Source organism: Rhincodon typus, chromosome 36 (genome assembly GCF_021869965.1).
Source record: "Rhincodon typus isolate 14 chromosome 36, sRhiTyp1.1, whole genome shotgun sequence".
Classification (NCBI taxonomy): Eukaryota; Metazoa; Chordata; class Chondrichthyes; order Orectolobiformes; family Rhincodontidae; genus Rhincodon; species Rhincodon typus.
In genome coordinates this window covers 17,814,601-17,828,827 of record NC_063367.1, presented here as the reverse complement: position 1 = coordinate 17,828,827, position 14,227 = coordinate 17,814,601, and the positions used below count along the sequence as shown (strand labels likewise).

The window sequence follows — 14,227 nt, the reverse complement described above, 5'->3', positions numbered from 1 at the left end:
CACCTCAGAGGCAGGTGGGTCTTGAACCCTGGTCTCCTGGCTCAGAGATAGTGACACTTACACTGCCCCACAAGAATCCTTATGCATGCATTATAGACATTTTCATAATCAACCTGTTCAGAGATGTTTATTACACGCCTCTGAGTCTGGTGGCCCAGAACCCTGGTCTCCTAGCTCAAAGGCAGGGATACTACTACCTCCTCTATGATGGCAATGGTAGCGCTGGACCACTGGGCGGGGGGAAGAGGAGTTCTCGCGAGATCTCGGGGGGGGCGGAGAATCCTAGCGAGATCGCCGGGTCGTGGAAGATTCTGGAAGATGTTCCGACTCTTTTCTACAACCGGGCGGCGGATTCCGGCGGTGAGTGAGGAAGGGGTCGGCAAACCGACACCGGACACCGGACAGCGGGAAGGTTGGCGAAGGCCTGGCTTGCTCCGGCTGAGAGCTGTGACGCGGGCCTCGTTCGGAGCCTCGGGGTCGGAGTCCGAGTTCCCCCAGCCCGAGCGCAGTGAGTTCCCTCTCCCCTCGGGCAGAATCTGGGACTCTTACATGGCCTGAAAATTGTGGATAGAGGAGGAACGGACGGTCGGTCAAAGTCCAGCCTTACATCAACAACTAACCTGAAAAGATAAAGCTCCCAAACGGCACCCCTTTACAAGGAAAACTTGCATTGATATAGCGCCTCATTGATATAGTCAGGGGATCCAAAAGGTTGCTTTGCAAGCAACAAAAGACATTGGCGCACAGTTATTGTTGTCATGCCGTGTATGATGACAAACCAATTTGCGCACAGCAAGCTCCTCCATGAGCAATATGGTGATACTGACACGACGCGCTGTTCCATTGGCACTATTAATTGTACCATAAACATTGCCCAGGATGTAAATCCCCTGCCTGTCTTCAGTCTCAGTGTTTTTTTGTGCCCACCTCCAGGATGTCTGCGGAGTGCTTTAGAACAGTGTTGATGGTTTTGAGTTGCAGTCACCATTGTGTACAGATTTGTTTGTGCACATTAAGATTCCGTTAGTACTAAGCAACTGACTCTGTAATTTATTTTGGCAATCCACCTGACGGACAGCTGCTCTCAAAGGTGCTTTGCTAGTGAAGTATCAATGTAGAGTATGTGGGAAGGATTGAATGGTGAAAATTTCAAGTACTGAGGATTTGTTCTTTGAGTTATCTAAGTGTCAGTTTGAGAAGGAAACACATGTCTTCTATTGGGAGTTTGTGAATCGTTCTGTGTATGTATTCAAGGCATGAATCTGTGTTGACTTTGTTAACTCAAATCTGTCACATTGAAGATAGTTCAGTGAGTTCACTGCTCAAAGGACAAATGGGTAGCTGAGCTTTTTTTAGATCTGGCATCACAATTCAGTAGAATTTAGCTTCATGTGATGTGCTGTTAAGCTCAGTGAAACACTTTGCTATGTCTTGGAGCCTATTTGGGAGAGATATGCTGCTTCTGTATCAGTATTTCTTAAGTTACCTTGAATGTGGTAGCGTAACTTAAGCTAAATCTGTGCATCTATGCATCTCTTTTGCTTTTGTATTTTTAATGTTTTTCACCAAGATGTATTATTGACCTAATAATATTATAGCAGAGGATTTGTGAATATTGCTGCACTGTGAGGCATTTCTCTTCCCAATTCGCTTTGGGTACGGAGTGCTGTTCGTGTCAAATGTAGGAAACAGTTATGGAATTTGTCCTTCTGAATGAGTACTTTGCAGAACAATCACTTGGCACCAGCAGTAAAAAACAGTACCATGTTTGCAAGTATGTAAATTTCACCCTGAGAGAGCCCTGATATGACTTGCATATGCTGTGTCACCCTGTACTGGGCTATGGTTCCTGATTTTATAGAGAAGCCACTGGATCTGTCAGCTACGTTGCTATCTGGTGAAGTGGAGCCGGAGCTGGCATGTGATCCAGGATTCTCCCAGTTGAGTTGTATGCCATGATGAAGGAAATGCATAACTCCCAACACTTTTCCTGACAAATGTAGACTTGGAGACTTTTCCACATCCAGTGACGCATGACAGCTATCGTGCATATGCTGATGTCTGTTACTGGAGGTCGCCAGATTGTCACCAGTGGCTGTAGTTTGGGGGGGCGGGTACTCCACATTGAGCATGGCTGACGTTCTTAACTACCTGTCATTGGAGTGTGTTGGAAGCATTTACACGCTGATAGACAACCTATTTGGCTGTGTTATAGATGCACCTTCCTTGGCTATGAAGCCCTGAAAAGGAACACAAACCTGGAGCTTCTGGCTCAGAGGAAGGGTCAATATCCACTGTGCCACAAGACAACGATATTCTTCTAAACAAGGAGTGCATAATTGGTGAATAGGGGACAGTTGGAGAGAATACTTGAGTGTGATTTGTGTGTGTGGTTTTAAGATTATGATCCTTCATTGGTAATTAACTTACATTAGGTAATTCTTTTCTTCCCTTCCCTAATCACCACCACCACCGCCGCCGCCCCCTCCCATTCAGACTGAGAACAAATGGAAAATAAAACCTTGTCCCCAGTGACAAATGGGGAGGACTCCTGCCAATATCCTCCTAGGGCAGACCAGTTGTAAGAAAAGCAAATGACAAAGTCGCAAACCTATTGACCTAAATAAAGCTGGGGTTACACAGGCAAATGCGCAGAGGTTATGCCTTTTCACTTTTATAGGTCCCATTGCAAATATGAGTGACCTAATGGACATTTTTGTCTACGTAACATGAATACAATGCACAGCTGCTGTAGTAGATGACTTGCACAGCAGGGCTTGAATGATAAATCCTGACCTGGCAAGTTCTGATTGTTTTTGAGGGAATCTGGTCATTTGTGTGGGAGTACCAATAAACACAATCTTGTAAATTTGATCGGGTTGTCAAACACTAACGTCCATCAATGGATTAGCTATGGGAAATGCAGGGTTACAGGGATAGGGTCGTGGGGTGGCTCAGGGTGGGATGCTCTTTGGCGGGTCTTTGTGAACTCGATGGGCCAAGTAGCCTGCTTCCACATTGTAGGGATTCTGAGATTCTATGATCGTAGATAAAAATCTATGCTCTGGCTTGTATGTGACTCCAGTCCCATGTTCTGAGGTCTCTGAAGTAGTTTGGCAGGAAAACAAAATTGACAACAAGTTTAAAAATAAACAATGGTTAATGCTCAGTTCTATTCTTGATTAATTACCAAACGTTTTCCAAAGAGGAGTATGTCTACAGATAATTGCAATTTATGTTTTTGTATGTTTTATAATTTCCTCATTTCTTTGGGACTTCAGTATCCTGAGCCAAAGAAAACATAGCGTAGAAGCAGACTGGTCTTATGTCCTGGCCCCAATGTTCATGATAATAGTAGTTCATTGATAATAAATTCTTAAAGCAAACAGTAGCTCCCATCCTATGACCTACTAAATTCCCTTATCTCTTTATTCTCTTTCAGCCACCTAGCTAAACTCTTTTGAAGTGAGGATTTGGTCACTAGCTCTGACGCTGTATTCTGCACCCTTACATTGTTGTGTTCTAAGTTGTAAATTTAATTTTATGTCACCTTGTTCTAGATGCCATAATTACTGGCAGCAGTCCTTGTATTCAAGCTGTGCCAACTTTTCATATTTCCTCTAATCTCTCTCAATTTTCTGATCCTCTTTGTTCTCACTTGTTACTGCTGATTAAACTTTATTAGCAAAGGAAAGTAACTAACGTAAAAGTTTTCAGGAGCTCAAACTGCATCATGAAATATGACAGTGATACTCGAAGTAAACAGCCTGTAATTGTAGGCCACTCTTCAAGACAGTGATTCATGCTGGAGAGCCATTCTGTAGATATCAGCCACTGTCTGGTGATGGTATATGTTGTATGTTTGCTAGGGCTAGCCGCACTTGGACATCAGGACCTGTTTTGAATGGTGAAGTACCTCATAAGCTATCCCAGCTAATGGGTAACAGGCTACAAACCAAACTTTTATTTGGGTTTACCTGGGAAAATCAAATTTGTGAAGGCTTTTGATATACTAAACAATAGAAACTCTTTTTGCTGACACTTGGAAGATTGGCCTGTAACCAAGGGAAGCTGACTTCAAGATAATTAGCAAAAGAACCAAAAGGAAGAAGAATAGAGTTGTTTTTGATGCAGAAAATTCCTGTGGTCTTGAATGCTATGTCTGAGTGAGATTTGACAGGAATTTTAAAAGGGAATTGGACATATACATGGAGTAGCGAAATCGCAGAACAATGGGGAAACTGCAGGAAAGTGGGATTAATTGGATTGCTGTTTAAAAAATTGTCATGGGCATGATGGGCTGAATAGCTTTCTGTATTGTATAATTCTGTGACTGTTGTGGGACAAGATCCTACTTGAAGGTGTTGAGTACAACACTGGGTACAACACTTCAAAAACAAATCAGATAAATTTATCACGTGACTGTTAGCTTCTATTTGTGAATCTTTGGAATTCTGTACATGTCATGGTATTGAGGGAGGCACAATTGTTGAATATAGTCATGAAAAACATTGATACGTTTCTTGGTATGGGGATGGTGTAGTAAAATGGGATTGACATAGAGAAGATCAACCGTAATCTAATTGAATGGAGCAGGATCAGTGGGCTGAATGGACTACTCTTGCTCCTATTTTATACATTCCTGTTTGAAAATGAAGAAGTCTACGTTAAGGTTATCCAACCTCCATTAGTATTTTACAAACACTATGCCTCTTATTTTGAAATACAATAACAGACCATAGAGACCTACAGTCAAATTGCATCATTTGATCCGACAATGTGATTTTGAGTGGCAGTGATATTTGGCTTGTGTGTTTGCAATTTATGAGGTGCACTGGGACTCTGCTATCATGAAGTCCACAGGGATTCTGTTTCGAGACTGTTACAAATGAGAGTTCATTGCTTTAGTTTCCTCGTCAGTCAGCATTTCTTCTAAGGCTGGGAAAATTGCATCCATATCCCAAAAGCATTGAATCTTTGCAATCCAAAACAAATGAATAAAATAAGTGCTAGATCAACCAAATGATTATATAACATCCTTTCAATTTTACCTTTTTAAAGGGGATGTACATTGTCAATACTACAAGTGTGATGGGGATGTTTGTTATTGCATTTCAGAAGGAAGGGAATTGGAGAAAGGGGATGGCATATGGCAGCATAATCGGGGGTGACTGATTAGATTAATCACACTTAGCAAAAACAAAATATGATTGTTCTGAGTAATGAATGCCTGCAGTACCTGTAAGCATGTGGGCCGTCACAACTTGGTTCACTCGTCCTCTTACCCTGTGCTTATGCATATATATGAAGCATTCATGCCACACAAATGCCATGTAATTCCCATCTCTATCAGAGAGCATCTAGCATCTTCCCTTGACATCCAATGCCACGACCATTGCTGAAACCTGTACTATCAACATTCTAGCCATTTACCATTGACCAGAGACTGAGCAGAACCATCCATATAAACACTGATAGTAAGAGGAGGTCAGAGACTGGGATTTCTGCAGCAAGTAACTTGCCTCTTGACTCCTCAAAGCCTGTCCACCATCTACAAGACACAAGTCAGGAGTATGATTGAATACTTCCCACAAAAAGCTGGACGTCATCCAAGACAGATCAAGTGGTTGATTGGCAACCCTACAATCACTGACACACATTGGTGTCTCAGAGGACCTTGGTTACTAAGCTGGAAGCTTTTCTGACGTGGTTTAATACCATACAGGTCAAATTCTATTTAAATGAAAGTTTGAGGGGCTAAGACCTGGATTGTGCTGAACTCTACACTATAGTGGATAGCACTATGGAAGGCTCCCAGTATAATTGATAAACAATTGTTTGAATTGGGAAGGGATAATCAGTTAATTTTCAGTAAATGTTTGAGTAATTAACTTGCCAGTTATTTCAAAGCCTGCAGTAATGATGCCGCAGTCATTAATCATTGAGCCTGAATGTCCTTGTATTTCAACAACACATACTTGGTATTGATAATGACATCAGCTGCTGGCTCAACAACACTGAAACATGATGTTGACAATAAGCGCTGGTGTTTGCTCAAGTACTGACCTTGAGTTTTTCTGTATTCTGAGATAGGATGCTGAACTGAAGTCCCATTCGTTTTCTCAGGTGTAAAATCATCCATGATCCTGTTGAAAAAGAGTAGAAGCTTATGTTCAATATGTACAGTTTCGTTATGTCAAACAGCTTCAACTCTAGGTTTCCTCTCTCCAAATTTGTGTTGTGTTTGGCAAGAGTACTTTGAGCTATATGGTGCTGGTTACAGGTCTGTTGCTGCTGTGAGCAGTTTTGAGGTGATTATCACATGAGAATATTGTTCAATATTAAAATGTATTCACTGAACTACCTATAATGTATTTACTCAATTACCTATATTTTTGCCTTTATGTACTAGTGCCAATATTGTGTAACCTAGTGGTAGCTCAAGGTTGCCTAATCTTAAATATGAGGTTCCTGAAAGTATCATAATAACATGATTTTATTGCTTTTCAGTTTTTTGTTTGATTTGGGCAGCGTATCCAAAATATTAAGGGGAACAGAAAGCATTAGCTGAAGGGAGAGACAAGTTTTATTTAGGAGGGAGTCCAAGGCTAGAACCAGATATTTCAAAAGTGAAATCGGAAAATTGTAGAATGGTAGAAGTTTGGACCTTATTCCACAAATGGCAGTTGATATTAGGTCAGTTCATCTTAGATCTAAAATTGGTAGAACTTTGTTAGCAAACTATGAAGGGAAATGGGATGATGGTGGTTTATGTGGAATTGTTACCACTTTGTCACAATCTCATTGAATAGTAAGTACCATCAATACGTTAAATGGCCTCCTTCCATTCTATGTTCTAACCAAAAATGGCAAGTTTGTAAGACACTTATTTTCTTTTTTATCTAGACTTGCTACCTGCAACGATTTCAGAGCACTCTTGTACTAACCGAGCATAATAATGAGAAGCTGACTCCCATTACCCTCAATGCCATCACTGCAGCCAAACAGCTGGGTGGAGAGGTTTGTTGCTTGATTGCTGGCACAAATTGTGGCAAGGTAAAATGTTTTTGCTATATTTGTGTTTGTTTCAAATTTTCAAGCAGTTTAGAATTGCTAGCATATTATTTGCCACTACTTCGAGGACTTTACTGACTGCAACAATAACTTGCATTTATATAGTGCGTTAATTGTAGTAAAATGTCCCAAGGCCCTTCACAGGTGTAATCAATTAGATAAAATTTTAACCAAGGTAAAGAAGACATTGTGACAAGTGCCAGAAAACTTGGACAAAGGGGTAGAAGTAAGGACTATCTTAAAGGAAGAGAGAGAGATGGGAAGTATTTATAAGTCACAGTGGCACTCTTAATTTTCTAAAGATATTTTTCAGTGGGACGTAGGGATCTCTAGCCAGGCCAGCATTTGTTGAGCCGTCCAAATTGCCCATGAACCAAGTGGCTTGCTCAGCCATTTTAGAGAGGCAGTTAAGAGTTAATTTCATTGCTGTGAATCAAGAGTCACATGTTGGTCATACTAGTGAACAAGGTGGATTTTCGCCACCATGGTGATGGTTTCATGGATGACATTACTGAAGCTAACTTTCAATTCCCAGATAGAATTTGCAGACTTTTCTTGCCAATCTTATCCTATTTAACAGGACCTCTTTCTAAAGCTGACATTTACTTGTTACAGGTTACGGAAGAGGTCAGTAAAGTCCAAGGTGTGAAGAAGGTTCTAGTGGCTGAGAATGACATATTTAAAGGTTTTCTACCAGGTAAGCATAGATACCACAATAGGATGGTTCTTATCTCCACAGATGCTTCCAAGCTTCCTGAGTGCTCCAGCATTTTCTGTATTTATTGGAGATTTTGAGCATCCACAATATTTTGCTTTTGCGATACTAGATTTAAAAAAAAAAAAAGAGTTTGATACTATTACTAAAAAGAAACAGAAAGAACTGCAGATGCTGTAAATCAGGAACAAAAACAAAGTTGCTGGAAAAGCTCAGCAGGTCTGGCAACACCTGTGAAGGAAAAAACAGAGTTAACGTTTCGGGTCTGGTGACCCTTCCTCAGAACATTGTCGTTGTTGGATACTAATACTGTATCTTTTGTGATTTGGGAATAAATTATTTGCTATATCCTAAAGTGTGATGAGAATAAGACGTGTCTGTGAAATTCTATTCTTTGGCAAAATAACTAAAATAACATGGTTGCTGTTCAAAGTTATAGAACTACGGCATGGTTAAGCGCATTTCGTATATAGAATGTAATTAAAGTATCTTATAGAATCCTTAAATGCAACAATTTAATTAAACTTGAATCTGTAAGTTACAAAGGAATAGTCTTGAAGAAACACATTTTTATTGGAGAAAGAGGATTTGAATAGCAGTAGAGATCAAATCTTTAAAACTCACAAAACTAAGCAACAGAGTATTTGGGGCTCTCACTGTACAACTGGAACATATGGGTCCAAGATGGGATCTTGTGACTAGAGATTGCTTGAGAATCCGTTTCAAGCCATACATTTTTCCTGTTTCCAGACCCACTCCTATAAAACAGAAAACCCAGTTTTTGCTGAATGCATTTAAATAAATGTCTGGTTGAGAATGAGCTTAATGGTTTTATAACTAAGTAAAAATTAGTGTGTTTATTTGTGACAGGCTTCTGCTGAGGGTAGAAAAGGATGCAGTCTGTGGATGACACTTTCTTAAATGATTCAAATGACTCAGAGTTATCTGGGGCTTAGTAATGAAGAACTTTAGGAAGTGAATCATTTGAGGGAGAGTATAGTTCAGTTCACTGTGGTAGTTTGTGCATGGTCTTTAGAAGTTGCAGGCTTGAGAGGCTTTTGTTCAACTGCTTTCTTGCGACATTCAGCTTTTGTACTGTACTTGCAAAACCGGTGTGTGTTTTCATAATTTATGTAAGCCTGCCTGAAATAATATTGAATGTCACAACTGTTGATAACAGCTTTCTGGTTTGCAATGGTTTGCATCATGTTAAACACCTATATGTTGATTGGTATGGCTCAGGAACCCCATTGTTGCATGGCTGCCCCTGCCACATTTGGTGCACAAGAAGGCAGTGGTCTGAGGAGTCAGCTGAACTTTTAATTTCTGATGGCTTCTTTCAGTGCCTTCCAAACAGACATGTTCTGGAATTCATGCCTGCCAGTCACTGTGTCCCAGTTAACAATGTTAGTATCCATCTTCATATCTCACTGCAGGCATCATTGTAGTGGAAACTTGGAAGCCCAAGTAGTTATGAGCTATTAACCATTCACAGCCAGGAAGATCTTTAGTATACAGCAGTCATCCATCTGATGAACACAACTCGGGTAGTGGAGATGTCATTAGTTTAGCTGTGAGTATATGGTGATGGAACTAGCATGCTCAGGACCTTTGAGTTGGTGACCTTGTCCTGCCAACAAAGGCTAATGATACTGCATAGGACAGTGAAGGTGAAATCTGCCAAAAATATTTTGTCCCTGTCTTACCATTGTGAAGGAGTGAACTGAGCTTGCAGGTTTGGTAGACTTTCAGCTTGGTATTCTCCATTAACTTCCTATTGTTTCACATACTCCTACGCAGCATGGACATTAACAACTGCAGCTTTTATGATTCGTGTGTTGATTTCAACATCAAGTAGCAGATTGCTGGTGATTGTGTAGCCTGAATATGTGAAGCTTTCAACAACTGCCGGTGTCAATATTATTAGTGTTGATAGATGGAGATGTGGCAACATTCTGTATCATAGCTTCTCTTTCTGATGCTGTGTTATTTTCTGTCAGTCCATTGAGAGATGTTATTATGTCCCTCTGGAGCAGATGGGACTTGGAACCCGGTCTCCTAGCTCAGAGGTAGGAACACTACTTTATGCCACAAGAGCGTTTCAGCCTTTCTAGTGCTGGTGGTCAAACCAAACTCTTTGCAGCTGTGAGCGAATATGTTCATTTACTGCTGCAGGTGTGGAACATTAGTTGCTGCATCGTTATCATAAAGCAAATCTGATGAGGATCTGCTGCACCTTTGTCTTGGCTCAGGCAAGCAAGACTAAACAGTTTGCCATTACTTTTGGTACGTACATACATGTTGTAGATGACTTGAAGACGTTACATGTATTGAATAATCTAGTGATAACATTTACTGCACATTTAAGTATATTAATGGTAATAAATCTGTCTGCCATAACATTAAGTATCAAGAAATATCAAAGCTGTACAACAATGATTGAGGAAAAGGAAGAAACCAAATGAATAGAAGACTACTAAGTTACTGTAAGCATCTGTTCGTGTCCAACTTTATCTAGGTGAACATTGCTTCACTTGATGGCATATGAGCTCCAAATGCTTAGTTTTTTCATACTTTTTGATGTGCCTGCTTGCTGTCTGCTTATTTGTGTTTTTAATACTCTGCTTTCTGTATCATTGACAGAGGAGCTGACACCGCTGGTGCTGGCTGCACATAAGGAATTTAAATTCACACACATTTGTGCAGGGGCTTCTGCCTTTGGAAAGGTGAGGAAAGTACTATTAGCAAGACATATTATAAAGAGCTTACCAAGATAGGCTGTTTGGCTATGAAGGCCAATGCTAGAGTTTATCCTTCTCACACGCCACTTGCCACCGTTTTTTACCTAATCCTGTCAGTATAGCCTGTTTTTTTTTTTCTGTGACATGTACTTATGTAGATTTTTCCTTAAATTCATCTATGCTATTTATTACCCAACTACTCCATGTGGTAGCAAGTTCCCCATTCTAATCACATTACATCAGGCGGTTCTTCTGAAATCATTTCAAGTTACTTGGAATTTCAGTTCAACCTGACTTATCAGCGAAACACAAATGTGCAAGGAGCTTTGTGGTGCAGTGGGTAGCTAGTACTCTACCTCTGGGCCTGAAGCTCTGCATTCGGATATCACCTCATAAAATGATGACGATGGAGGGTGACCCAAAGAGATTGATAATCGATCTGTAAAGCCTTATGATACACCAAAGGCTGATGGTAAGAACGGAGTGGCACAGCAGACTCTCCCAGATTAAAAGACTCCATGTGCAGGAATGCATGTTAAAATACTCCATGTGAGTAAGCGCCATGGGCGGCACGGTGGCTCATTTGTTAGCACTGCTGCCTCACAATGCCAGGGACCCAGGTTTGATTCCAGTCTCAGGCGACTGTGTGCATTTTTCACATTCTCCTCGTGTCTGCGTAGGTTTCCTCTGGGTGCTTCGGTTTTCTACCACAGTCCAAAGATGTGCAGGTTAGGTGGATCAGCCGAGGAATTGCAAGGTTACAGGGATAGGGTAAGGCGTTGGGTTCAGGTGGGATGCACTTCAGAGGGGTGGTGTGGACTTGATGGGCCAAATGGCCTGCTTCCACATTGTAGGGATTCCATGATTCTGTGATCTTCATTCCAAGGGTTCACCCCCCTACCTGTGCGCACACAAGATGTACTTTGAACAAAATTTTGCTTTGGGAATAAATTAGTTTACTCTTCATTGTACTAGGAGAAATACTCTTTCTGAAGTATAAATAAAATCACTGCTGTCTAAAAAAACTCTTATCAGTGAATTTGTTTTTGTAATGTTACATGCTGATTTGTTGGGCTTAAAATGTGTATTGTTCAGTTACCTTCAAAATCTGGTAGGCTTGCGAAATTTGACTACTCATGATCTTTCACGTGAAGTGCCATCATATACTCCTGAGCAGGCCCCTCACTTAGTAAATTAGATAACTGCATCAGAGTTCCACACATTTTTAAACAGTGAGATTTAATCCAGCTATCTTTTCAGAGTGACAGATTATTTCTTGTGTTGAATATTGAAAGTTATGGGTGGATTAAACCAATAATCTGTTGCTATTTCCATATTTAATGTGTCCAATGACACATTTTTCCTCTTTCTTTCATCCTAACCCACAATTGCTGAAAACAAATGCAGCATTCCAACTAAACTAGCAAAGTCCAGGAGTCAACAGAGATTGCAGGTCCGACCTGGTAACCTGCATAACTCAACAATTCATTATCTTTAACTAGTTCAGTCAAGGAACATGAAAAGGCCAGTCGTTAACATGTCACAAAAAAATAAGATTGGAATTATTCATTATTAGAGATGACAAGGTCCTGGCACTTGCTCATAAATTTGCTTATTTAATAAGATTAAAACAATACACTACACTTGTACTTATTGTTATACGTGTACCTATGTATTTACATAACTTTAACATTTAACTAATATCAGTTTGAGTAACTGAACATATTTTCTACAGAATGAATGCAAGTTAACCTGTTCCCTGAAAATATTTTCTTAGTCGACTAGCTTAACACTTTGCATCTTGAAGGTTATGTGCTAAAAATTTGAACCTCCCACATCAGGTATTCACTGCTATGTTAAGTAGGTTTAAACCCCATAAAGTTGGATTATGCTGTGCCAGATAACCAGTTTGTTTGTTTGTGTTCTAAAATGCACTGCCTGTAAGAAAACATGTTCATTCATAACATTCAAAATAGAATTGGATAAATTGAATCCATAGAACTTCCATAGAATTCCTACAGTATGGAAACAGGCCTTTTGGCCCAACAAGTCCACACCAACTCTTCAAAGAGCATCCCGCACAGACACATTCACCACCACCCCCTCCATTTGATCTATATGAGTCAGTGCTGGTTGAAAAAGAGTATTTAGCCTAACCTGCCTTCCTAGACAATTGTCCCATAGGTACTGCACTTCCATTGCATATCCAAGTACTTTTTAAAAAATGCAGTGTGGATTCTGATTCTATATCACCTTTTTAGGAGGAGAGTTCCAGATTACTACCGCGCTCTGGGTGAAAACTTTTCTAAATTTCTGTCTAATCCTTTAATGTATTACTTTTACCTCTGATCTGACAGATGTTTACAGAAAAGAAAAGCTCACATTTGCTCGTACATGGAATAGTTTCGTGATGCAAGTGGTTCACCAGGTTCTCCAACTCTTTAACTGAGCCACTTGAATTGCTATAGCACTTCCTACAACATTTTCCTGCAATATTTCATGTTGTCTTGGAGCTGTCAACTCACTGGCTTAATGGCATTCCAATTGAATTACAATGCATTACACAGTGCATTATATTTCATAAGTTGTATTTTATTGAATTAGTTCTGCCCTTTTCCCTAGATGCATTTCATCATTTTCTGTGTTTCCTGGCAATATCCTAATTAACTGCCCCGTTCCCACATGAAAATTACTTTGTACTCGGGTTTGCAATGTAACATTTATAAGGTAACATAGGAAGTGGCGATAAACTGAGATTGCATTTTTATTTAAGAATGTAACGCATTTGTGAGAATCAAGAACAAAATGAAGTGCAAGCTATGAAGATTTAGTAAGTGTAAACAAAAATGTGTGAGCGTTTGTGTTGAGACCCAATATAAACAGCAGCTCTGTATTGCTTCAAAGACGCTCATTTAAAATAAAAACAATCAGTTAGTAGCTTTTCTGAAGAAGGATCCAGACCCGAAACGTCTGCTTTCCTGCTCATCTGATGCTGCCTGGCCTGCTGTGTTCATCCAGCTCTACACCTTGTTATCTTAGACTCCAGCATCCTACTATCTCTCGGTTAGTAACTTCCTGTTTAAAATCTACTAAACAGTAAGAATCAACCCAAAACTCTTAAGCAGAGAATGGAAGGTTTTGAGTACTTCTTACTGGCCATGATGGCAGCTATTTTGCACACAGCAAGACCTCATTAACAGAAATCGCCAACTAATTTTTATTGGTACTGGTTGAGGCCAGCATGCTGCTCATAGATGTCGAATGGAATTGGATGATAGTTCCCTGCCTTCCAGTGCATAGCAACCTGTTAGCAAATGATGATGCATAAGTTGGTAGGGTGGGGGTGGGGGTGTGTGTGATAGGGATGGGGGCTTAGTGGGGGGTGCTGCAGGTTGATTCCCATCAACAGTCGTTCTACAAAGATTTTTTGTACAGTCTTGTAGTAAGAAATGTATCAAAATACATTCAGTTTAATATCTTAAAAAGGAAAGTATCACACGTTTGATGAGCATACTTTATCCTGGAATGTTTATTCGTAACCTTTCCTTTTTTCAGAACATTATACCTCGAATAGCTGCTAAACTTGATGTTGCTGCAATCTCTGATATCACTGAAATTAAAAACCCAGATACATTTGTCAGAACTATCTATGCAGGTCAGTACAAGATGAACTCTGTTGCTGAACTGATGCTTTAAG

The 14,227-nt window shown here is 40.2% G+C and overlaps 1 protein-coding gene across 1 annotated transcript in view; it reads left to right on the top strand.

Annotated features, from left to right (window-relative positions):
* The first annotated feature begins 246 nt into the window (after positions 1 to 246).
* Positions 247 to 14,227, top strand: part of etfa (electron transfer flavoprotein subunit alpha) — a 57,515-nt gene continuing 43,534 nt past the window's right edge. The window contains exons 1-5 of the mRNA XM_048617140.1: positions 247 to 360; positions 6,907 to 7,056; positions 7,690 to 7,771; positions 10,433 to 10,515; positions 14,086 to 14,185. Of these exons, the coding sequence (XP_048473097.1) occupies positions 319 to 360; positions 6,907 to 7,056; positions 7,690 to 7,771; positions 10,433 to 10,515; positions 14,086 to 14,185 (457 nt within the window). The 5' untranslated portion in view covers positions 247 to 318. The remainder of the gene's footprint in view (positions 361 to 6,906; positions 7,057 to 7,689; positions 7,772 to 10,432; positions 10,516 to 14,085; positions 14,186 to 14,227) is intronic.